General features: G+C 48.7%; 2 protein-coding genes across 11 annotated transcripts in view; one reads left to right on the forward strand and one right to left on the reverse strand.

Annotated features, from left to right (window-relative positions):
* The first annotated feature begins 1,671 nt into the window (after positions 1 to 1,671).
* LOC109754001 (uncharacterized) lies at positions 1,672 to 14,373 on the forward strand. The gene is made up of 10 exons (XM_020312930.2): positions 1,672 to 2,374; positions 3,024 to 3,141; positions 3,498 to 3,594; positions 9,888 to 9,994; positions 10,650 to 10,772; positions 10,907 to 11,060; positions 11,390 to 11,450; positions 11,598 to 11,962; positions 12,170 to 13,733; positions 13,854 to 14,373. The coding sequence occupies exons 1-10, from the start codon at positions 2,244 to 2,246 to the stop codon at positions 14,092 to 14,094; spliced, it is 2,961 nt and encodes a 986-aa protein (XP_020168519.1). The 5' UTR covers positions 1,672 to 2,243; the 3' UTR covers positions 14,095 to 14,373.
* Positions 14,374 to 15,379: 1,006 nt separating this feature from the next.
* LOC109753996 (uncharacterized) overlaps positions 15,380 to 25,036 on the reverse strand; it is a 30,605-nt gene continuing 20,948 nt past the window's right edge. For 4 of the 10 annotated variants that reach the window (XM_073497332.1, XM_073497336.1, XM_073497335.1 and 1 more), the window contains one exon: positions 15,380 to 15,658. In XM_073497332.1, coding sequence (XP_073353433.1) covers positions 15,467 to 15,658 — 192 coding nt within the window. In that variant the 3' untranslated portion in view covers positions 15,380 to 15,466. The remainder of the gene's footprint in view (positions 15,659 to 25,036) is intronic. The other 6 variants (XM_073497328.1, XM_073497331.1, XM_073497329.1 and 3 more) reach the window with 3 other exon arrangements.

The following is a 25,036-nucleotide window of genomic DNA, read 5'->3' on the forward strand; positions in this document are numbered from 1 at the left end:
CGGTAATGCATCATCATAATGAGCTCAATGTGACTAAGGAGTTAGTCACGGGATCATGCATTATGGTACGAGTAAAGAGACTTGCCGGTAACGAGATTGAACAAGGTATTGAGATACCGACATCGAATCTCGGGCAAGTAACATACCGATTGACAAAGGGAATTGTATACGGGATTGATTGAATCCTCGACATCGTGGTTCATCCGATGAGATCATCGTGGAACATGTGGGAGCCAACATGGGTATCCAGATCCCGCTGTTGGTTATTGACCAGAGAGGCGTCTCGGTCATGTCTGCATGTCTCCCGAACCCATAGGGTCTACACACTTAAGGTTCGGTGATGCTAGGGTTGTAGAGATATTAGTATGCGGAAACCCGAAAGTTGTTCGGAGTCCCGGATGAGATCCCGGACGTCACGAGGAGTTCCGGAATGGTCCGGAGGTGAAGAATTGTATATAGGAAGTCCAGTTTCGGCCACCGAGAAAGTTTCGGGGGTTATCGGTATTGTACCGGGACCACCGGAAGGGTCCCGGGCGTCCATCGGGTGGGGCCACCTATCCCGGAGGGCCCCATGGGCTGAAGTGGGAAGGGAACCAGCCCTTAGTGAGCTGGGGCGCCCCCCTTGGGCCTCCCCCTGCGCCTAGGGTTGGAAACCCTAGGGGTGGGGGCGCCCCACTTGGCTTGGGGGGAAGCCACCCCCCTTCCCCCTTGGCCGCCACCCCCCTTGGAGATCTGATCTCCCAGGGCCGGCGCCCCCCCAGGGGACCCTATATATAGTGGGGGGGGGGAGGGCAGCAAAACAACAGCCCCTGGCGCCTCCCTCTCCCCCTGCAACACCTCTCCCTCCCGCTTGTGCTTGGCGAAGCCCTGCCGGGATCCCGCTACTTCCACCACCACGCCGTCGTGCTGCTGGATCTCCATCAACCTCTCCATCCCCCTTGCTGGATCAAGAAGGAGGAGACGTCGCTGCTCCGTACGTGTGTTGAACGCGGAGGTGCCGTCCGTTCGGCACTCGGTCATCGGTGATTTGGATCACGTCGAGTACGACTCCATCAACCCCGTTCACTTGAACGCTTCCGCTCGCGATGTACAAGGGTATGTAGATGCACTTATTTCCCCTCGTTGCTAGTATACTCCATAGATGGATCTTGGTGATGCGTAGGAAATTTTAAAATTCTGCTACGATCCCCAACAGCCATGTCGGACAACTACAGTTGCCATGGTTGCTCAACTGCAGTTGCCATGTATGGTCTGATCTACTGCAATTGCCATGATTTCAAAACTTTGGAGTTGCCACCCACTAAATACTAGCAGTTGCCATGTAGCACTACAAGAAGGCATGACAAAAAAACATGTTCGGGTAAAAGAGAGAGTTGCCATATGCTCACAAGCACGCTAGGGCAGTTGCCATGTAAAAGAAAGAGTTGCCATCTGCTTACGTGCACGCTACGACAGTTGCCATGTACCATACAAAAACACATGACAACTCGGGTAAAAAAGAGTTGCCATCTGCTTACAAGCAAAGCTAGAGTTGTCATATACCTGCAGAAACACATGGCAACTGCCAGCTTTGGGTGTGGGCTAAGAGACGGGCGTGTGGGCGAAGTGATAAACGCCCACACACCAGCCCCCTCTGCGTGCGTGAAACTAGTGTGTGGGCAAATTGCCAAACGCCCACACACCAGGCCCCCGTGTGGTGAAAAAGGACGTGTGGGCGACCGGATGAATGCCCACACACCAGCTTAGTCCTACGTGGCACACAAAAACTGCTAAAACGCGCCAAGATTCGTGCAGAATTGGTTGGACGAGGATCCATACGTGTGAGCGAGTTGCGAGACACCCACACGCGTGGGCGTTAACATTTTCGTTAGAATTTACTGTTCATCTGAGACATGGAAGCCTATAAATAGTCCCTCTCCAATTCCAGACGGCGGCGAAAGCCTTGCTCGGAGACATGCGACAGCTCACGACCACTGAGGAGAGGGCGTGCTTGGAAGGAAGTAGGGCGATGGATGGGTTGGGAATAACTGGATCAGCGCGCGGTGCGCGTATGGATCGATTAGATTAGAAGAGGCGATCCCTTCCAGTCCAGTAGGAAGAGGAACAACTTTTCCTTTTCTATCTTTTCCTCCCCCCTCTCTCCCTCTTTGTTCCTCTCGCCGGGATTAGGATCGGAGTCGCTCCGTCCGCCCGCATTGTCCATCGAGCCAAGCAAAGGAGGGGGAGGACGAGATCGAGCGAGGATGCAGCAGCAGATGGCGGCGACGGTGGAGGAGCAGATGATGGTGAAGGCCATCAGGGACGAGTGCCCTTGGGAGACCCTCCCCAAGCGCATCCAGGCCGCGCTCGTCTCCAAGGACGAGTGGCACCGCAGGTACGTACGATTAACGCGGATCAATCTAATGGCCGCCGATCCTCCGGGGCCCGTTAATGGCCCTCTCGCGCAGTCGATCGCTCCTACTCCATTCATCAGCCTTTTTAATCTGCCTGTTCCAGAACAGAAATCGTTGTTTGTTAAGGCAAGCACGCACGCATGTTGGAATGCTGGTTTGGGCAAACACAAACTGTCGATGCCCATCCAAACTCTAGCCATTCATGTGGATGGTTTGGGAAATTTCAAGGAAGAATTCACGCAGTATAACACCGCAGAGTTCATAATCTGTAAAAATGCCATCCATTCCAATGTGAGCCTGGCAAATCGTACTATCACACATCTTACACGCGGCCGGTTACAATAACGGTATATAACACACACACACGTGTCGACTTATGTCGATTCTACAGGTTTCCAACTGCATCTGTCCATGTAGTAGAATGATTACCTCGTGTTTTCTACATCTATGAACAACTTATGTTGATAACTAAGGCTATCTATATATGTAACACTTTTTTTTGCGGGGAACTATCTAACACTTGTAACGTAGTTGCGGACTAGGTGACGCAGAAATTGCTTTTTGTTTTTGCGAATGGTGAATGATTCTTCAGATGCCTGATCTTCTGCTTCCTGAATAATTTAATGGCAGGATTGTAGATTATTGTATACGAAAACGACTGCCATGGAATAACTGCTTTGCCCGTAAAGTATGCAAAGAGGGGGAATATTACGAGGATTTGTTGCGCTATCTCTGCAGAAATCTAGCAGTATGTTGTTTAGATTTTTCTCATTTCCGTAATTATTACAACAAGATACTGGTTTGTAGAAATCTTGTTAGAACCAGTTTTCAGTAGTTTATTATCATCTTCCACACTTTTGCATTGTCATACCTGCAAGTGAAACACTATGCTTTGGCTGACTGAAAATCAAATCTAAATTCATCGGCCTAATTCTTTTTAAATTTCTCTTGGGTTGCTTTCTCGATCAATAGCTCTTGCAGTTGCATCATGGTTTTATTTTATTTTCCTTGGTTTGTTCAACTAATTCTAGATTTCTGGCATTCTCTAGACTGTAATTTTTTTTAAAGCTTTCATGACTGCTACTTTGACAAAAATAATTGCAGTTATACCCATACCATCTCGCAGACTACATCTGTCGAGTAATGAGGATATCAGCATTCAAATATTACTGTGACGTCCTTTTTGAAGCTATGAAGAATGGTAACCACTTGTGTCAATAAAAGGCAAAGCATTTCCTGTCATCAGATTCTTCGAGTTGTTTTGCTTGCCAGTTGACCTGCATTCATGTCCAGCAGCCTTTATGTGTTCATGGTAGGACTAGGGTTCCTACCGGGCCTCCGGCGTAGATTGTATGGACAAGGGGGAGGAGGATGAGGGCTGGAGCGGGCGCGCCGGCGATGAGGTGCCGTCGCGGCTAGGGTTAGGTGCGGCGGCTAGGGTTCCGGCTCCTTGGGGAGCCGGGCAACAGAAGATTATAATATCTTTATTGCTTGCCTCAAACGGTGTCTTACAACTAGTATTTATAACTTTACTAAGATAACTTGCCTAATATAACTTGCCTAAGATAACTTGTGGGTCAAGCCCCTAATACTAATGCCCGGTGGGCCTCTTTCTGGTATAGACCAAACCGGTCATAACATCTCTCCCCGCCTGCGCAAACAGCTCGTTCTCGAGCTGAAAGTCTGGATAGTGTTGGCGGAATTCGTCACGCTGCTCCCAAGTAGCCTCCTCCTCCGGAAGGCCCGCCCACTGAACGAGGACGAACCAGACGCCACGACGGAGCTGCGCCTGCAACACCTTTGCCGGCTCGGGAAGAATGCGACCATCGGCGAGTGGAGGAAGCGCCGGAGGAGCCGCCGGTGGCTCGCCACGGAAAGGCTTGAGCAGCCCAACATGGAAGACGTCGTGGATGCGAGCGCGGGCTGGAAGCTGAAGACGATAGGCCACCTTCCCAATGCGCTCCAAGATAGGGAAGGGCCCGGCGTAGCGAGGGCCGAGCTTGCGCTTCGCGCGCGGGTCGAGTGACTGCGTAGAGCGGTGGAGGAGACGCAGCCACACCCAATCACCCACCGCGAACTCCGCCTCGCGATGATGATCGTCGTAGTAGTGCTTGGCCAGCTGCTGTGCCTGAAGGAGACGCTGACGAACCTCAGCAAGCATCTCGTCACGAGTGCGGATAAGGTCACCCGCAACCTCCGTCCGAGCCGTCTCCGGGTCCACCGAAAGTATAGGCGGGGGTGGTCGACCATAGACCACCTCAAACGGCGTCGCGCGCAGGGCGGAGTGATAAGAGGTATTATAGCAGTACTCCGCCCAAGAGAGCCAATCCACCCAAGCGCGAGGCCGATCACCTGTCACACAACGCAAATACATGGCAATGACCTTGTTAACCACCTCGGACTGACCATCTGTCTGAGGATGGAACGCCGTACTCAGGCGGAGTTGGACACCCGCCATCCTGAAGAGATCGCGCCAGACATGGCCCGTGAACACTGGGTCCCGATCACTGACGATCGAAGCAGGGAACCCATGGAGACGGACGATGCCGTCGAAGAAGGCCCGGGCCACTGACGCCGCCGTGTACGGATGGCCGAGCGCGATGAAGTGGGCGTACTTGGAGAAGCGGTCGACCACCGTGAGAATGACCGACTTGCCGCCCACCTTGGGAAGGCCCTCGATGAAGTCCATGGAGATATCCGCCCAAACCTGAGACGGCACCTCCAAAGGCTGAAGTAAGCCAGCCGGCCTCAGGGTGTCCGTCTTGTTGCGCTGGCATGTCTGACAAGACCGAACCTAGTCGCGGACCAGGGCGTGATCGCCAGGGATGTAGAAGTCGGCGCGAAGACGATGGAGGGTTTTCTGCATACCCTCATGACCCGCCGAGTGGGCGAGCTGTAACACCTGGTGACGGAGATCATCATGCGCCGGAACAAAGATCCGGCGCCCATGGAGAAGCAGTCCGTCAGAGAAGCGCCAAGGCTCCTCCAGGTCGCCGGCCGTGAGCTGCTGCTGAAGAAGGACGGCGTCGTCGGCCGTCGCAGTGGCGCGGCGAATGTCGGCGAAGAGACCGAACGTCGGCCCGGAGCGGATGCACAGGGCCGCCCCGGCGGACTCGTCGCTGGAGGAAGCAAGGTCGGAGTCGCGACGGGACAGCGCGTCGGCCACGATGTTAAGACGGCCCGGCCGATACTCCACGGAGAAGTCGAAGCCGAAGAGCTTGCTGATCCACTGGTGCTGCGGCACGGTCGACAACCGTTGGTCCAGCAAGAACTTCAGGCTGTAGTGGTCCGTGCGAATGTGGAAGGACCGTCCCCACAAGTACGGCCGCCAATGACGAATGGCCTGTACAAGGCCAATGAGCTCCCGCTCGTATGCCGCCAGCTTAAGATGGCTTGGAGCGAAAGGCCGGCTGAAGAAAGCGAGGGGCCCATCGCCTTGATGAAGCACGGCGCCGAACCCGGCGCCCGAGGCGTCACAGTCCACCACGAACGGGCGGTCGAAGTCGGGCATCTGGAGGACGGGGCCCGTCGTGAGGGCCCCCTTGAGGGCCTCGAACGCCGTCGTCGTCCCAGGCGAAAGCGTCGCGGCGAAGCAACCGCGTGAGGGGCGCCGCGATGACCCCGAACTCCCGGATAAATTTCCGGTAGTAGCCGGCGAGGCCGAGGAACCCGCGGAGAGCCCGCGGCGAGTGAGGCGTCGGCCATGCAGAGACGGCCGCCACCTTGTCGGCGTCCATAGCCACCCCGTCGGCCGAGATGACATGGCCGAGGTAGGCGACGGTAGGTGTCCCGAACGAGCACTTCGAGCGCTTAAGGTGGAGGTGGTGCGCCCGAAGCTCGTTGAAGACGATGGCGACGTGCTTGAGGTGCTCGGCCCAGGTGGCGCTGTAGATAAGAATGTCATCAAAGAAAACAAGCACAAACCGCCGTAAGTAGGGTCGAAGGACGTCGTTCATCAGGGCCTGGAAAGTCGCCGGGGCGTTGGCGAGGCCGAAGGGCATCACCAAGAACTCGAAGTGGCCATGGTGGGTGCGAAACGCCGTCTTGGCGATGTCGTCTGGATGCATGCGCACCTGATGATAGCCCGACCGGAGATCGAGCTTGGTGAAGAAGCGCGCCCCATGGAGCTCATCCAAGAGCTCGTCGACCACCGGTATAGGGAACTTGTCCTTGAGCGTGAGTGCGTTGAGGGCGCGATAGTCGATGCAGAAACGCCACGTGCCGTCCGACTTACGGACGAGAAGCACCGGCGCGGAGAAGGGCGACGTGGAGATCCGGATGATGCCTGCCGCGAGCATAAGGGCACACTGTCGCTCTAACTCATCCTTCTGCAGCTGAGGGTAGCGGTAGGGCCGAACCGCCACGGGGGTGGAGCCCGGTACGAGGTGAATATGATGGTCGTACACCCGGGCGGGTGGAAGACCCCGTGGCTCGTCGAAGAGGTCGCTGTGCTGCTGCAGAAGGGGATCCAGCAGGGGGTGCTCGGCCTCCTGGGACGCGGCAGCCAGCTGGAGGTGTGGCACGGCTGGCGCGGCGCCCCCAAGGCCGTCCCACCGGATGCGGCGGCCCAGCCGCCAGAACGTCATCGAGAGTGCGTCGAAGTCCCACAGGATGGGCCCGAGGGTCCGGAGAAAATCCACCCCGAGGATGAAGTCGAAGCAGCCGAGATCGATGCCTGCACATGTAATGGAGAAGTGCTCGCCACCGATGGAGATGGGAACGTCGCGGGCGAGCCCATGGCACCGGAGGCGATCGCCGTTTGCCACCGTGATCCGCAGGCGCTCCCCGCCCGTGGTCGGCAGTGCTAGCCGACGCATGGTTGCCGCGGGCAGGAAGTTATGGGTGGAGCCAGTATCCAGCAGGGCCACCAGCCGCTCGCCATGGACCGTCACCGGTAACAACATGGTCCGCTCGCCACGGATGCCGGCGAGAGCGTGGAGGGAGACGACGCACGCCGTCGCCGTGGAATCCGCGCGCGTGTCCGCGGCCGCCGCGGTTGGTGGCTCGTCGGTCGAGTCGTCCGCCTCGGTGTAGTCGACCGTCTCCAAGTAAAATAGGCGGGGCAGACATGGGTCGGCGTGTAGGGCTCATCACAGTTGAAGCAGAGGCCCTGACGGCGACGCTCCTGCTGCTCGGCCGGTGACAACCGACGGAAGGTCCGGGTGGTGGCCGGAGGTGCGGTCGGCGTGGCTGGAGGAAGCCGGCCCGGTGATGGTGGAGTCGGCGTTGGTCGACTGGGATGGCGGCCGCCCCGGCCAACCGGTTGCTGCAGCGCCTGAGCCCGCTGTTCGAAGGCCCGGGCGTAGTACATGGCCGTCTGGAGGTCGGGGGGATCCCGGAGCTCGACGTCCACGCGAATATGGTCCGGTAATCCGCCCACAAATAACTCGGCGCGCTGAGTCGCGGAGACGCCCGGCGCATGGCATGCCAGGGCCTGAAAGCGGTCGGCGTAGTCCTGCACTGTGGATGTGAAAGGCAAGCGGCCGAGGGCCGCCAGTCGGCTCCCGCGGATAGGAGGCCCGAACCGGAGGAGACAAAGCTCCCGGAAGCGCTCCCATGGTGGCATGCCGCCCTCGTCCTGCTCGAGGGCGTAGTACCAAGTCTGCGCCGCGCCTCGGAGATGATAGGACGCGAGCCAGGTACGATCCGAAGCGAGCGTCCGCTGCCCTCGAAAGAACTGCTCGCACTGGTTGAGCCAGTTAAGGGGGTCCTCCGTGTCGTCGTAAGTGGCGAAGTCCAGTTTGGCGAAGCGAGGGGGTGTCGGGCCACCGTGCCCGGGAGCTGCAATCAACGGTAGTGCGTGTGCCGGGTCGGGGATCTCTGGGGCGTAGTTCGCCGAGCTGGAGGGACGGTCAAATCGGAGGGAGGGCATCGGGTGTTCCGGCGCCGTAGTATACACCGGGTCCGGAGACGAGCCGGCCGCCCACGCGGGAATCGGCGATGGCGAGGGCGGAAATTGCACCTGGTGAAGGGGCCGGCCAGTAGGTCGGGACGCGGGTGGTGGTGCTGTCGATGGCGGCGGCGCCTGGTGGTGCTGCTGCACCGTCGCCTGCGTCGTGGGGGCCGGCGGTGGCGCTGGGAGGAACTCCTGAGGCGGGCCCCCCAGCGATGCGGTGGCGGTCGGCCACGCTGGCCAAGGCGTTCCCGCGGCCGGGTAGTGCGGCAGCAGGAGCGGCGGCGGAGGCGCCCCTCCGTAGGGCGCCTGGAAGGCCGGGGCGGGCCACTGTAGCGGCGGCGGCCCATAGGCGGTGGTGGCGGCGCTCGGCGGCGGGGGCTGGTTCCCGGCGAGGTAGAGGGTGATGCCCCGGACGGCTTGGACGAGCTCTCGCAGGGTGCCCGACATCTCCGCGGGCGTAAGGAGAGGGGGCGGATCCGTCGTGGTGGTGGTCGGCGCTGGCGCGGTGGTGGTGATGGTCCCGGACGTGATCGCCGTCATCGGCGAGGAGGTGGCCGGCGGCAGCGGTGGTGGGGCGGAGGTGGATGGCAGCTGCGGCGGTGATGGAGGAAGCGACATGATCGGCCTGGTGTCTCTGGATACCAAATTGGTAGGACTGGGGTTCCTACCGGGCCTCCGGCGTAGATTGTATGGACAAGGGGGAGGAGGATGAGGGCTGGAGCGGGCGCGCCGGCGATGAGGCGCCGTCGCGGCTAGGGTTAGGTGCGGCGGCTAGGGTTCCGGCTCCTTGGGGAGCCGGGCAACAGAAGATTATAATATCTTTATTGCTTGCCTCAAACGGTGTCTTACAACTAGTATTTATAACTTTAGCCTAAGATAACTTGCCTAATATAACTTGCCTAAGATAACTTGTGGGTCAAGCCCCTAATACTAATGCCCGGTGGGCCTCTTTCTGGTATAGACCAAACCGGTCATAACAGTTCATTTAAATATTTCTACCAGGAACAGAAAGTTCCATACCTACTATACAACACAGAACTGTCATTTCTTCACAAATCTATATGAATCATTTATCCAGTTAGTACTGCATAGTTTTGGTTTATCGCATCGCATATGACCCGTACTAATTATTATCTGTCCAGCTTGGGCAATAATGAAGCCCGAGGGCTGTATTATATGTTTCTACTAGACTGTCAAATGTGATCATTCCTAAGTATATTAAAACTTCTATCAATGAAAAGAGTTTGCTCGTTCAGTGGTTCAAATATTTTATTTAATTACTAAGTTTTATGCATCCCTTTCGGCTGTTCGCATACGTACTTGGACTAATATTGTGGAATGTAGGGTATGTTTGTTTAATTCCATAACTGAGACTATAATTTGGTTGATTCTGGGATATTATATGAAAATATTTTCAACCGGTGTATTGCATATCTTTGATGTGTGTTTACTGTATACCCCAGTTTTATTATCCTTGCTACTAACATAGATTATTTTATAACTCATATGTAAATATTGTTCCCCAGTTGCATAAACTGGTTTATTTAATATGCTAAATTGTTCTCTTTATAATTCTAACTTGTTGAAAATACTTGCAGAGCAACCATATGACAGTATTCCGAACTTCAGTGCTGCTGATGCCCTGAGGATTACTGGTGTTGGAAGAAACGAATTTATTGATATCATGAATAAATGCAAATCGAAGGTATATTGGCATATTATGTCCTTCATGTGTCCCCGAACAAAGATTCCAATTGGCATAATTATTTGGATTTTACTGATGAGAAATGACTGTAACTGAGGTTACGTTAGACTTATTAAGGATTTTCAGAGTACCTTGAACACAATTCATCAAGATTAAATTTCAGAAAAATAAAAAAACATTGTAGATAATTAAGTTGTACTTCCTTTTTGGAACAACTATCACTCAACTTAAGAGTTAAAATGAGTGAGATGTGATTTTATCAATATTTTTAAGTTATTACTGTAATGAGTTTCTAATATTTTGTGACATGTCATCCACATGCATGGCCTCTCGCCCGGCAGCCACATGGGCCTGAAACATGGGGCCGCTTTTCTGAGGGGGTTCAGTGTTAAATTCTGAAAATGTCGAATAAACCTCTTAAATTGTCTAGCTCAAGGAAATTTTCTTAAATGGGGTAACTGCTGTCACTCGAGCACAAAGAGGGTATAAAGTGAATTTTACTCGAGTATTATTGCTGAGATATATGATTAGATGTGAGGTTATCAATTTAACACACTGATGATTTTCATATGTTCAGAAAAGTGAACATACCCCAACTAGCGTCCTCTTTTCCTCTTGTTATGTAATCCCTTCTTTTCACTTTTTGGTATTTCAGAAGATAATGTGGAAGCTGAGCAAATCAATTGCGAAAGAGTTGCTGCCTGCACAACCCGCAGATTTAGCAATAGAACCTTGGTGGGGAGTCCGTTTCGTCAACTTTACATTGGAAGAGTTTAAGGTAAGATTCATGAGGGGTGATTATTCTTTTTTACTGTGTGATGACATAGGTTTTACTAGAACTTGTTTCATAAGATAAATAATCATAAAGAAAACTTTTTCTTTATGGGAATTGATGTTGTAGTATTACCGCAGAAGCTTTCTGAGGAAGAGACAATAGCAATAGACAAAATATGTAAGGAGGAAGTCAATTCATATGTTCTGTTTGATCCAGAAGTTATAAATTGTCTTTACAGAAGAGGAGGGGTATACTTCGATGTGCCAGTTTATCCAGAGGACCGTTTCAGAGGTATGCAATCAAACCAATTTGTGCTATTGTTTATCTAGAGGACAGTTTCAGAATAATATATAGGATTTCTGTTATTGGGCAGCCCAGCATTAAAGTTTTTTGCGGGAATTGGCCCAGAACTCATTGGTGCAGTTGTCTCATGTCAGCTAGTTTGTGCTGACAAAGACATTATCTGGCAGAGGCTTATAACTTTCACACTGGCATCGATGTGTTGCCAATGTCATTTTATCGCATCAAGTTACAACCTAATTTACCCAAAAGTTAAGATTTATACATGTAAACCTACTACTTGATGATGCTTTAGTTCTAAACTTGTACCATTGATTCAGTTTCAAGACTTGAAGGTTTTGTTTCAAATAAGGATCAGTCGTACGAAGATCCAATTGAAGAGTGAGTAGTTTGCCTTCACTAGTCTTGCACATAATGAGCATGACTGTTTCTTATTCAATTTAATGAGCATGGTTGCTTATTCAACTGATCTGCCTTGCTATCATTTCCTGTTGCTATTGAATTCATTTCATATTTTCTTGACTGCAGGCTACTATATGCTGTATTTGTTGTATCAAGTGAAAATGCCACAGTTGCTGAATTGGCTAAAACTTTACAGGCTGACCTTTATCAACTCCAGGCAGCTGCATCATTTGCCTGCAGACTGGGATGGGCCGTAAAGCTTTTGGATACAGATTCCGCTCTTAGAGATTCAAGTGCTACTGGATTGCCCAGTAACGTTCTTGGTGACGACGAAGAAGGTTCGCGCATGAGCATCAACTCAGAAAGATCCTGTCCAGAATTGCTCAGCAGTGATTGTGATGGACCCAGAAAAATCTCTGGAACTGCTTATGTGGGCTTCATTGTGGATGCTAATGTAACTTCATACTTGATGATGGGCTCTCTATCTCCAGGCTAGATCCCCTTGCCACTCCAACCTTACACTTTCTAAACTTTAAGCAAAAAATATGTTCAACATTCTTTATCTTGAAGGAGCTATAGTCCCAAAGATTCCTATTGATGGTTGTAAAGCTTGTTCTTGAACTGCACTATAACTTTATGATGCAACCTTCCATTGAATTAGCATAGTGTACTGATCTTTCTTCACTAACCTATTGCAGGATTGAAGTCTCACGCTGTTACGCTATATGAGGCTGGAAAACTGGGCTATTCTTGCATTGTTGATCTATGCAATGATCTAGCCAGTTTAGAAGGAAAGAAGTTTGAGGGTGTACTCCAGGAATTCGCAAACCATGCGTTTAGCCTGCGATGCTTCCTTGAGTGTTTGCTGTCCGGTGGAACTTCACCAAATGAATCTAGTGACGGAAACTGTCAGGATGATCTGTCCTCCCCTTTAAGCAAGAAAAGCATTGAGGAGGGCGCTGATAATGTTGTCGGGAATAACGGAAGCCAACATGGTGACACATCACAACAGGAATACCCAACGGTTGATTCAGAGGCGTCGTCGCCTTCAAGTATTATATCAAGAGGGATGGAAAGTGTAGCCGAAAATGATTTTGACAGCAGGCAAATGGTTACTCAAAATGACAATAGCCAGGCTACAGAACTGGATGGCCCAGCTGTGCGCAAGACTAAAAGAAATTACCGAGTCAACATTCTCCGCTGCGAGAGCTTAGCTTCACTGGCGCCATCCACGCTGGAAAGATTACTTCTTAGGGACTATGACATTGTGGTCTCTATGATACCTTTTCCACCTTCATCAGTTCTACCCAGCACTGCAGGACCAGTACATTTCGGTCCGCCTTCTTACTCCTCAATGACACCTTGGATGAAGCTTGCCTTGTATACTTCTGGTAGCTGTGGCCCGCTCTCTGCTGTTTTCATGAAAGGACAGCGTCTGCGGCTGCTTCCCGAGCCATTAGCCGGTTGCGAAAAGGCACTAATATGGTCTTGGGATCACTCTGTGGTGAGTGGACTAGGAGGAAACTTTGAAGAGAACCTGGTAAGGGGAGGCCTTCTTCTGCACTACCTGAACTCAATGACAAGACATTCTGCCGTGATAGTGCAACCACTGGGCATAAAGGACCTTGATGAATCAGGAAACCTCGTAACCATGGATGTCCCATTGCCCCTGAAAAATGCTGATGGGTCAATCACATCCGCGTTAGCCGGAACTGATTTGCCTGAGGGGCAGATGTCAAATTTGACTGCCTTGTTGGAAGATCTATCCAGTAAAGTTGAGTTGAGCACGGTTGGTTACCTTCGCCTAGTAAGGCTTCACAGGGTAAGCGAATCTAGTGAACCTCCAGAGAAGGAAAGTTATGAGTGGATACCTCTGAACTTGGAATTCGGAATTCCTTTGTTCAATCCAAAGCTGTGTGAAAGAATATGTGAAAGGGTCGTCAACTCAAATATGCTTCAGAAAGATGATCTCACCGAACACTATGAGTCTATGCAGACGGTGAGGAAGAGGTTGCGCGAACTTTGCACTGAGTACCAAGCAACCGGTCCAACAGCAAGGCTATTAAATCAGCGGGGAGGCTCGAAGAACTCTCCGCGCCAACTCCAACTCATAAACATTGTGAGTGGAAGATGGAGTCCATTCCATGATCCATCATCGCCTACCCAAGAAGGGACGTCACCCGGTGAACACGTCAGGCTGAAGCTCGGAAGACGGCAGAAGTGCTTTACTGAAGTTCTGAGCTTTGATGGGAGCATCCTCAGGTATTTTCCAACGAAACTTGACAACAACATGGAACTTGTGTTATGTAGTTAATTAACAATGGTACTGTTGCAGCCCTAATTTTGTCGACGGCTCATCGCCATGTGCTTGATTTCTGATAGGTCCCACGCACTCACTCCCGTGTATGAGGCTGCTACAAGATCTGTCACTGAAGATCAACCATCCCCTTCTCCGAAAACTGATTCAGAAGATTCCGATACCAAGGATGTGGTCTTACCAGGAGTCAATCTCATATTTGATGGCGCTGAGCTGCACCCATTCGACATTGGCGCTTGCCTCCACGCCCGCCAACCCTTGTCATTGATAGCTGAGGCGTCGGCCGCGTCATTGGCCATGAAATGACTGATATGCATCTCAGCACGTTGCCATCACAAATTTTGTTCTGTTTAATCTATGCGCGGAATTGATTATTGTGTAGGACGACTCTCAGAATCAGGCTTTTTTAAGAGAAGATTTTGTTATGCCAGGGTAATTTTTCCTTCTCTAGATGACAGACACTTTTTCCAACAGGGGATGAATGCCAGGTGAGTCTCCATGCACGAATCAATCTTACTTTCTACTCCCTCCGTTCCTAAATATTTGTTTTTTTAGAGATTTCAAATGGATTATCACATACAGATGTATATTATAGACATATTTTAGAGTGTAGATTCACTCAGTTTGCTTTGTATGTAGTCACTTGTTGAAATCTCTAAAAAGACAAATATTTAGGAACGGAGGGAGTAGTAGATTGCATGTCCTCTACTTAGATTTTTCTTAGATGTTCTTTAAAAAGTTCATTATTGTGTTTTTTAAGAAGTTAAAAATTCAAAGTGACGGCATCAGCATGCTGCAACCGATAAACACCAACTTTTTTTTGGAGATAATGGGCAGCTGCGCCCTTTCATTCATTCATTCATAAATTGTTCATTACAGATAATAGTCCTGATTAAATCAGGGAACTCGTTAAACCGGAAGGACCAAACATCATGCTCTGCCGATTTAGCGAGAGCATGTGTTTGCCACATGCACCCTTCCCCGGTGATCATGTACCACCACACCAAAGGTTGCTCTTACAGATTGTGAGAAGATCGTTGCATCCACGGTGACGAGCATTGGCCCATGCGGTGGCGGATACCATTTTTGGCTTGACTTCAAGGTCCCACATCTAATGGAAGTGGTCGAGCTGACAAAATGCAGATTGATAAATTCAACATAAGCTATGATTTCCCACCACACGAAGAGGATGACTTAAAGCCTCACCATTTTGGTAAGCATTTCCATTTTCCCATATATGTCATATTGCCAAAGCCATAATGGCAGAGTGAAAAGTAGTGTTTGTTATCCACTCTAAAACCCATTGCCTAATGTGCATGAGACTTTTTAGTTTCAGGCAAATTCCATAATCTTTCTTTAAGTTCTTTTCAGATTTCCTTAACATAGTAGCACTGCAAAAAAAATGTTTAGTTTCCTCCCTATTGCACAACAACAATCATACCTTGTGGGAATTGATCTCACTTGGACTTGAACGCCTGTTGGGAGACAAGACATAGGATTACCCATAGTTCTCTCCACTTCTCATGTCCTCGTCAAATTTTTTCTGATAAAAGGCGCTTATTACTTAAAAGTTTAAGCATTACACCCGGCCTCTGCATAACTGAGATGCACACAACCTCACTATGTCGAAGCTAAAAAAACAAGAATAAAGGCGAAATAAGTCGAGTCTGTATGCCGCCTAAACTGTAGGAGGGCACATCCTAAGATCATGCTGCCATCGATGTTGGGTAAAAGTATCACTCGCCGTGTGCTCCAAGCGTGTACGCACCTCCGTAAACATGTCTTGATTGTCCACATGTTTACATGTCTTGATTGTCCACATGTTGTAGAAACGACGTAAACGGGGTGTACTGGTACACCTGTAGATAATCTGCATAAGAGAAGTACTTTTATTGTTAAAAACCTTAGCATTCCTACATAGCCAAAGCGACCAAATAACTGCAAGCGCTCCCGTCCTAATGAGAATTCTAAACTTGTGACCAATCACATGTAATCAATTGCCAAAAAATGTTAGCAAACAGTACACGGAGGATACAAGCCAGAAGCTATTTGGATGATTGACCATATGGATCAAGCTAATTGCATTGGAAGAACAAGTGTTTCATTGTTTCGTCATGATGGCAAAAAACACATTGCATATTTCCACGTCAAATCCTCTTAATAAGGTTATCTTTGGTAAGAATGACTCCTCAACGAAGATACCACACCAAGATTCAAAGATTTTATTCTTAAGCAATATCTTCATCTTCCATATCTTCTTATTATTGTCAACTGGTACATCAGATTGGATCAGCGCTCTATACATTGAATCTACGGAGCATTTACCACTCACATTTGGATTACATCGAAATTCATCGACTCCATGTGATAAATGTACCATAGCGAGACCATTTATCAAATCATTCCACGATGCAAGTTTGGGGCCTATTAAATCTCGTTTGAACGTCATATTCGGAGGAAAGGATTCCAGAACCGTGGCGATAGTATCACCCTTATGATGAACAATATTATATAGAGCTGGATATTGTTCCCGTAGTGTGGCATTTCCTAGCCACTTGTCCTCCCGGAATCTAATTTCCGATCCATCTTTAATAGAGAAGGATCCATAGCGGAAGAAGAATTTCTTCGTAGCCACTAGACCAGCCCAAAAGTGTGAGTCCCCAGGCTTCCAATATACTTGGGACACTGCCTTTGAGGCTACATATTTTCTCCTTAGGAGGGTTTGCCATACATCATCCTCCGCCAGCAGCTTAAACAACCACTTACCGAGTAGGCTAGTATTCTTAACCTCAAGATCATGAATACCCAACTCTCCCTGGTCTTTGGGACGAAAACCATGCCAAAAGAATCTTGATCGAAAATAATCCAATCTATGCAAGACTCCTTTCGGAAGTTGGAAAAAGGATATCATATACGTTACCATATTACTTAGTACTGAATTTATGAGAACCAACCTTTCACCCAGAGATAGCAGTTTACCTTTCCAACTGCTTAACCTTTTTGTAGTCTCTCCTCGACGTGTTCCCATTCAACATTTGTGAGTCTCCGATAATGTATCGCTATCCTCAAATAGTTAATCGGAAACTGGCCTTGTCTGCACCCAAACAATTTAGCTTACACGTGGGCCTCGTCTTGAGCCTTGCTAAAACAAGACAACTCGCTTTTATGGAAGTTTATCTTAAGACCCGAAAGATGCTCGAATGCTAACAAAATTAATTTCAGATTTCTCATTTTTTTAGGTCATGGTCCATAAATAGAATTGTATCATTGGCATACTGAAGGATAGAAAGTCCACCATCAACCAGATGATTAACCACTCCTTCAATTTGACCATCAATTTTGGCACGCTCTATCATGACAGCTAACATATCAGCCACTATATTAAATATCATGGGCAATAATGAGTCACCATGTCGCAATCCTTTCTTCGTTTGGAAGTAGCGGCCAACATCATCATTGACTTTAATGGCAACACTACCTCCAAACATGAAGCTATGGATCAGAGTACGCCTCTCTGCAGAAAAAGCCTTTCATCCGGAAGTTCGTTGGAGAAAAGACCACTTTACTTTGTCATAAGCTTTCTCGAAGTGTATTTTAAGGACTACCCCATTTAACTTCTTTTGATGTAGTTCGTGTACTGTTTCATGAAGGATGACAACTCCATCTAGGATGTTTCTACCTTGCATAAAAGCAGTCTGAGTTGGATGAACTACATGGTCCACCACCGAGTTAAGCCTAAGCATGGCAACCTTCGTGAAGATTTTAAAACTAATGTTAAGGAGGCATATAGGTCTACAATCATTTCAGCCTCATTAACCTTAGGTAGTAAAATTATCTCACCGAACTTTAAGCGAAACAATTCCATTTATCCGACATGGAGGTAACCAAACAGATCTAGAAGGTCCGGTTTGATGACCTCCCAGAAGGTTTGATAAAACTCAGCGGGAAAACCATCTGGACCCGGGTGCTTTGTTGTGTTCCATTTGGAAAATTGCCTTCTTTACCTCCTCCTCGGAGTAAGGGGCCGTTAGAAGGTATTTTGCTCAACAGAAACCTGCGGGATATCATCTGTTCGGGACTCATCCATCGAGAAGTTGCCTTCTTCTAGGGCTCCGAACAGATTTTTATAATAATTAGCAATGTATGTTTTGAGTTGCTCATGTCCCACAATCGTGCCCTTCTCCTATACAAGAGGATGCATAAGTTTCCTTCGGTGTCTACCATGGGCCACACCACGGAAGTAACTAGTATTCGAAGCCCCTTTCAGAATAAATTGAGAGTTTGAATGTTGGTACCATTTGAGCTCCGCTTCTCTCAGAAGTCGAGCTATCTGCGCATTTGGTTGATTCTTGATCTCAATTTCTTGCACCGATAACGAACGAACCTCAGCCAAGGCTTCTAAGTCTTTGATAATAGACAAGAGACGAATCTTCTCATTCTTGAGAATACCCGCAGTATGCCCATCCACTAAAGAATCTACGTAATGCACATATTTTATTATTCCATTTGTGAATTGGGGTACGCCCAGCGGTAGGTTTGTCCCATAACTCCTTCACCATGTCATGAAAGCCATCATGGTGCAGCCATCCAAGTTCGAATTTTAAACTTGCGTCTACAATTTGGTTGTGGCAGACCAGTAGCTAGAAGGATGGGTGCATGGTCCAATAGAGCCTCAACCCGAGGTAGTGCGTGCACGGACACCATAGGGAATTTGGACTCCCATTTGGTATCCATCAATACGTGCTCTAGTTTTTCGTATGTCAGTTCATGTAGACTATTCACCCATGTGAATTGTCTTCCCATCATGGCCACTTCTCTCCAATCTAGGCTGTCAATAACATCGTTGAAGAGGAAAGGCCAATAATTATCAATCTGACCACGACTTTCCTCATCAAATTATAGGCTGACTTGACTATGTAAATGCCATTTTTTGTGTGGGGTCAGGAAGCAAAATCCGAGCATCCTTCTATGCTCATCAGAATATATTTCTAACGGTTTCTTCATTCCATTGTCACTGAACTCACCATTTCATTATCACTTTTGGAGGAAGCATGCTGTAGAGTTCCAGGGAAAATCTCAGGAATCCAATTATCTTCAAATGTATGTTTTTTGCCAACTCCGGCTCTCCAAAGTAGTCCCTTCTGCAAATTGCCACCCATATATCAGACTATGCCAAGTATAAGAAGATGGACCTTGGGCATTTAGTTGTCCAAAAGTCATCTTCTACATAGTATCTTCCTTTCAATACCTTAGCACGAAATGAGTAAGCATTGGTTACTAGGCGCCAACATTGTTTTCCCAGCATGGCTTGGTTGGATATTGACATGTCTCTAAAACCCAGGTGAGGAGGTTATTTCCCACCAGGTAGTCCCACGATGCAATAAGACCCAGCTAGAGCCCAGGAGGCCCGAGCTCCCATGTGTTATTGCCCAAGGCAACATCAGCAACAGGGGAAGCCTGTTAGTCGGAGTGTGTGTGTTTAACTATCAGTTGGGTTGTGTAGTAGGACAACATCGAGGCACATTAAACCAGGCGTTACAAAGACAACACTACAATGCATTCAAGATGATAGTGTTGATGGCGTCTATTACTACCCATAGTGGATTGTTTATTGCGTGTAATCAGTTTTAGTCATTGGTGGCTAGCTGAAGGACCCCGCTGGTAGCATAATCTATACAAGCTTGCTTAGGGTACATAGCTAAAGGTTTGCAATCTATGTAATCAAACGCTCATACGCAAGAGCAACTCTCAAGAGATATAGGATTAGGGTTTTGACCTTCACCGACGAGGGGCCTGAACCTGTACACATTCTTGTGTCCCCCATTGTGTATCGATAGATCAAGCTCCATTAATTCACATTCCTATCTTACTGTTAGATATAGCACCACTACAATTGGCGCCTACTTTGGGGTTGTGCATCTACCGATCAATGCCGCAGATGGTTTTTCCTTCTTCATCTATTTCCGGCATCGAGCTGATCTTGGGGGAGATCATCTTCTTCGGGTCGATCAAATTCACCACTGATGATTCATCATGGCTTCCTGAGGACCCACTAGATGGCGACTCATTGTCTTCCCATAGAATCACACACTTACGTGCCAACAATTCTGGCATCACTACAAAAAAAGACACATCTGTGACATTTTGGGCCGAACGAATTTCTTTCCTGTCATGCTTATGACACTTCTATGACGATAATTGTGACAAAATCACGTATCATCATAGATGTGGTGGGCTCCTACTTCTATGACAACAAATCATGACAGATAATGGGCTTTTCGTCTTGGGCGAGCCGGGGACGCACTTGCATGACATTCTTTGGGCCGTCCATGACGGAAAAAATCGTGGTAGAAGCGAGGGCGAGGAAAATTTCGAGGAGTTCCCGGTTACGGTGGGTGGTCGGGGCGGAGCGATGCATGGAGGTTTGCGCGTTCCGCTCATACACGTACGCGCGTGTGTGCGAGGCGTTGGGCTCTAACTAAACCCGAGCGATCGATCCCTTGGCTGTTAACTGAACCCGAGCGATTCCTTCACTACTGCTGCTAACTGAAGTTGATCGAACCTGCTGCTGCCTCTTGATGAACAGTGACCGTTGTTGGGGGTTGGATGAACAGTTCCCGGTGGGGGTTGGATGAACAGGATCCCGTGGTAGTAGAGGCCCTTGCCGCTGGATGAACAGGACCCCGATCGAGGAGGTGGGGGTGGATGAACAGGACCTCGTGGAGGGCTGATTGAACAGTAGCCGGTGGAGGCTGGATGAACGGTAGCCCGTGGATGAACAGTAGCTGGTGGAGGCATGAGGAAGGTCGCGGTGGATGAACAGTAGTAGGTGGAGGCTGGAGGAAGTCGTCGGTGGATGAACAGTAGCCCGTGGAGGCTGGAGGAAGTCGGCGGTGGATGAACAGTAGCCCATGGAGGCTGGAGCGAGGCAGTAGACGGTGGATGAATAGTAGCTCGTGGAGTCCTGTTTTGCGGTGCGCCACACCCCTCCCGATGAAAAGGACCCTGTTTCGACCGTAGGCGCTCCAACACAAGTCCGTTTCCTCCGTTTTGCGGTACACCACACCCCTCCCGATCAACAGCACCCCGTCTCGACCGTAGGCGCTCCAACACAAGTCCGTTTCCTCCGTTTTGCGGTACGCCACACCCCTCCTGATCAACAGGACCCCATTTCGACCGTAGGCACTCGAACAGAAGTTCGTTTCCTCCATTCTGCGGTACGCAGACCCCGTTTCGACTGTTCCGTCCAAGCCGGCTGGCTCCCGATGAACAGGACGCGTTCCGACCCAGTGGCTTCGCTCCCGATGAATAAGACACTGTTTCCTCCGTTCCGACCATCCAGTTGGCTGCTGATGAACAGGACGTCATTGCTGCTGTCCGCTGCCGTCCGCTGCCTCTCCATGTACATGAACCCTGGCCGTATGTATGCGCGAGTAGGCGTTCGAGACCCCGCCCGTATGTACGCACGTAGCTGTATTTACTTTCTTGCAACGTGGCTGTATGTACGTGTACACAATATAAACGGGACTGCGTGACACGTCGGCGGTTCTATTACGACATGTGCCACTCCTTACTCTGCCACGGTTCATCATTGCAGAGAGACCGATCGACCACTATATATGTACGTACACGTTCTCGACCAGACAGATAATGCTACGTATGCTTCGATCGGGTGGGTCTGAGCAGTCAGGGAGGGCAAAAAGGCACTTCCTTGTGTGCGAATATTTAACTGACGGGTCCCAACTGTTAGGGGCGGAATAATTTTTTTGCCCGTAATAAGGAGGCACTTCCGCGTGCAAAGATGTTGTTGGTGGGTCCCAGGTGTCAGGGGTAGGAATAAGGAGGCACTTCCTTCCGTCCGAAGATAACCGTGGTGGGTCCCAGCTTTCAGGGGGAGGAATAATTTTATTTTCGCGTAATAAGGAGGCGGTTGCATGCGTGCTCCCATGGACCTGGTGCATCCCCACTGTCAGCGTCTCCACGTACAGTCCTCTTCCGATGACTCTCGTTTGTTGACCACGTTGACCATGCCGCGCCGAGTGCACCAAGGCGGTGGACGACGGCGAGGCCCTGGACGGCAACGAGCCAGAGATGGGAAGATGCGGCAGTGGAGTCGCAGACGGAGAGGTGTACGATGGTTAACTAGTTCTTGTGCGGCATGGTTCTGCAGTCAGCGGAGAATAAAAGGAGGTGTCTGTGGCGGGATAGCGCTTCGCAGTGAAGTGTGCTAAGTAGAGCTGCTAGCAGCCGGAGGCGGGAGTAGGTGGTCCCGGCGGCGCTGGAGGAAAAAGATGAGAGATTGAAGATGGATGCCGGTCGTTGGATGTAAATCCAACGGCTATGGATGTCAGAATCATTTGTTGACTAAGTTGACAATGCCTTGCGTTGGCTTTGACCTATTGGCCCACATTTCAGCCTCCAAAAATGTGGCACATATTCAACCCATTTTTTGAATTTATAATCCATTTGTTGGGCTTGGTGAACAAATAACGTAGCGTCCATGCGACCCATTTTTTCTCTCTAAAAAACTATAGCCCATTTGCATTTTCCTGAAATACACGAATGTGCTGGGCTGGGTGAACAAATAATGTAGCATCCACGCGCCCATGCATTTTTTTTCTAAAAAATTACAACCCATTTGCACTTTCTCGAAATACACGAATTTTCTGGGCTGGTTCAAATTATAATGTTGGGTTGGGCGCAACAATGTTATCAAAAAATAAACAGGGGTTGAGCATTTTGTTATAAATATATTTAAATAGTAAGCGCTTTATTATTACATTGGTCCTTAAATCTTAAAGCTTTTGTACACAATCACCGGGATTTTCGTTGCCATAAAGTAAAAAAAACCAGGATTTTATTAAAAACTTATTGTTATAAGACGTGGGATATTTTTTCTTATATATGTAAGTATCTGTTCAATATATGATGATAATAAAAATAATATATAATAGCAAATAAAATAATATAAATATATACAATATAGTTAGAAGGGAAACATAAGTTGGACCTGGCGTTCCTATTCTTATATAGCAAAATAGAACAGACCTCTGTGTTTTCTTCAAAAAAAACATGAGTTGGGCAGCGGATGTTTAAGAAAAAATAAAACCTAGGATGGGAGGCCCATAGGCCGGTCGATACATGACGACCCTAAAAAAATACAAACCGGCATGTCATGGGCTGCGCATATTAAAAAAGAAAGCCTAGACTGGGCAGCCCACAACCCAGCTGACGTCCAGGCCCCGGATGAGACCGCACCGGAGCCGGGGAAGACATGCTATAGTAGTTGTACAATTCATGCCTATTTTCTATCGAAAGTACTGAAGTAGCCCAATGGCCAAGTTCCACTCCCCAACAGTTGCTCCGCCCGGGTTTGATTCCACCTGATGCAGTGAAAATATCCCCAAATTTTTGCCTCTGCAATTACTGACATGTGGGTCCCCATTGTCATCTACGCACACCACCTCCAACACTTGTCAAAACTGAAGGAAATATGCCCTAGAGGCAATAATAAAGTTGTTATTTATATTTCCTTATATCATGATAAATGTTTATTATTCATGCTAGAATTGTATTAACCGGAAACTTAGTACATGTGTGAATACATAGACAAACAGAGTGTCCCTAGTATGCCTCTACTTGACTAGCTCGTTAATCAAAGATGGTTAAGTTTCCTAGCCATAGACATGTGTTGTCATTTGATGAACGGGATCACATCATTAGAGAATGATGTGATGGACAAGACCCACCCGTTAGCTTAGCATAATGATCATTTAGTTTTATTGCTATTGCTTTCTTCATGAATTATACATGTTCCTCTAACTATGAGATTATGCAACTCCCGAATACCGGAGGAACACCTTGTGTGCTATCAAACATCCCAACGTAACTGGGTTATTATAAAGATGCTCTACAGGTGTCTCTGAAGGTGTTTGTTGGGTTGGCATAGATCAAGATTAGGATTTGTGATAGGTCCATTTTGCATCATGCTTTTATATCAATATTTATTGCATTATGGGCTGTTATTACACATTATGTCACAATACTTATGCCTATTCTCTCTTATTTTACAAGGTTTACATAAGGAGGGAGAATGCCGACAGCTGGAATTCTGGGCTGGAAAAGGAGTAAATATTAGAGACCTATTCTGCACAACTCCAAAAGTCCTGAAACTCCACGAAAGTTATTTTTGGAAATAATAAAAAATATTGAGCGGAAGAAGTACGTCAGGGGGCCCCACCTGGCCACGAGGATGGGGGCGCGCCCTACCCCCTAGGGCGTGCCCCCTGCCTCGTGGGCCCCCTGTTGGCCCTCCGGTGCCCATCTTCTGGTATATGAAGTCCTTCGTCCGGAAAAAAATCATAAGCAAGCTTTCGGGACGAGACTCGGCCGCCACGAGGCGGAACCTTGGCGGAACCAATCTAGGGCTCCGGCAGAGCTGTTCTGCCGGGGACACTTCCCTCCGGGAGGGGGAAATCATCGCCATCGTCATCACCGACGCTCCTCTCATCGGGAGAGGGCAATCTCCATCAACATCTTCACCAGCACCATCTCCTCTCAAACCCTAGTTCATCTCTTGTATCCAATTCTTGTCTTCAAGTCTGGGATTGGTACCTGTAGGTTGCTAGTAGTGTTGATTACTCCTTGTAGTTGATGCTAGTTGGTTTATCTGGTGGAAGATCATATGTTCAGATCCTTTATGCATATTAATACCCCTCTGATTATGAACATGAATATGCATTGTGAGTAGTTACATTTGTTCCTGAGGACATGGGAGAAGTCTTGCTTAGTCATGTGAATTTGGTATTCGTTCGATATTTTGATGAGATGTATGTTGTTTATCCTCTAGTGGTGTTATGTGAACGTCAACTACATAACAGTTCACCATTATTTGGGCCTAGAGGAAGGCATTGGGAAGTAATAAGTAGATGATGGGTTGCTAGAGTGACAGAAGCTTAAACCCTAGTTTATGCGTTGCTTCGTAAGGGGCTGATTTGGATCCATATGTTTCATGCTATGGTTAGGTTTACCTTAATACTTTTGTTGTAGTTGCGGATGCTTGCAATAGAGGTTAATCATAAGTGGGATGCTTGTCCAAGTAAGGTCAGCACCCAAGCACCGGTCCACCCACATATCAAATTATCAAAGTACCGAACGCGAATCATATGAACGTGATGAAAACTAGCTTGACGATAATTCCCATGTGTCCTCGGGAGCGCTTTTCCCTATATAAGAGTTTGTCCAGGCT

This window comes from Aegilops tauschii, chromosome 1, assembly GCF_002575655.3.
Source record: "Aegilops tauschii subsp. strangulata cultivar AL8/78 chromosome 1, Aet v6.0, whole genome shotgun sequence".
NCBI classification, from domain to species: domain Eukaryota; kingdom Viridiplantae; phylum Streptophyta; class Magnoliopsida; order Poales; family Poaceae; genus Aegilops; species Aegilops tauschii.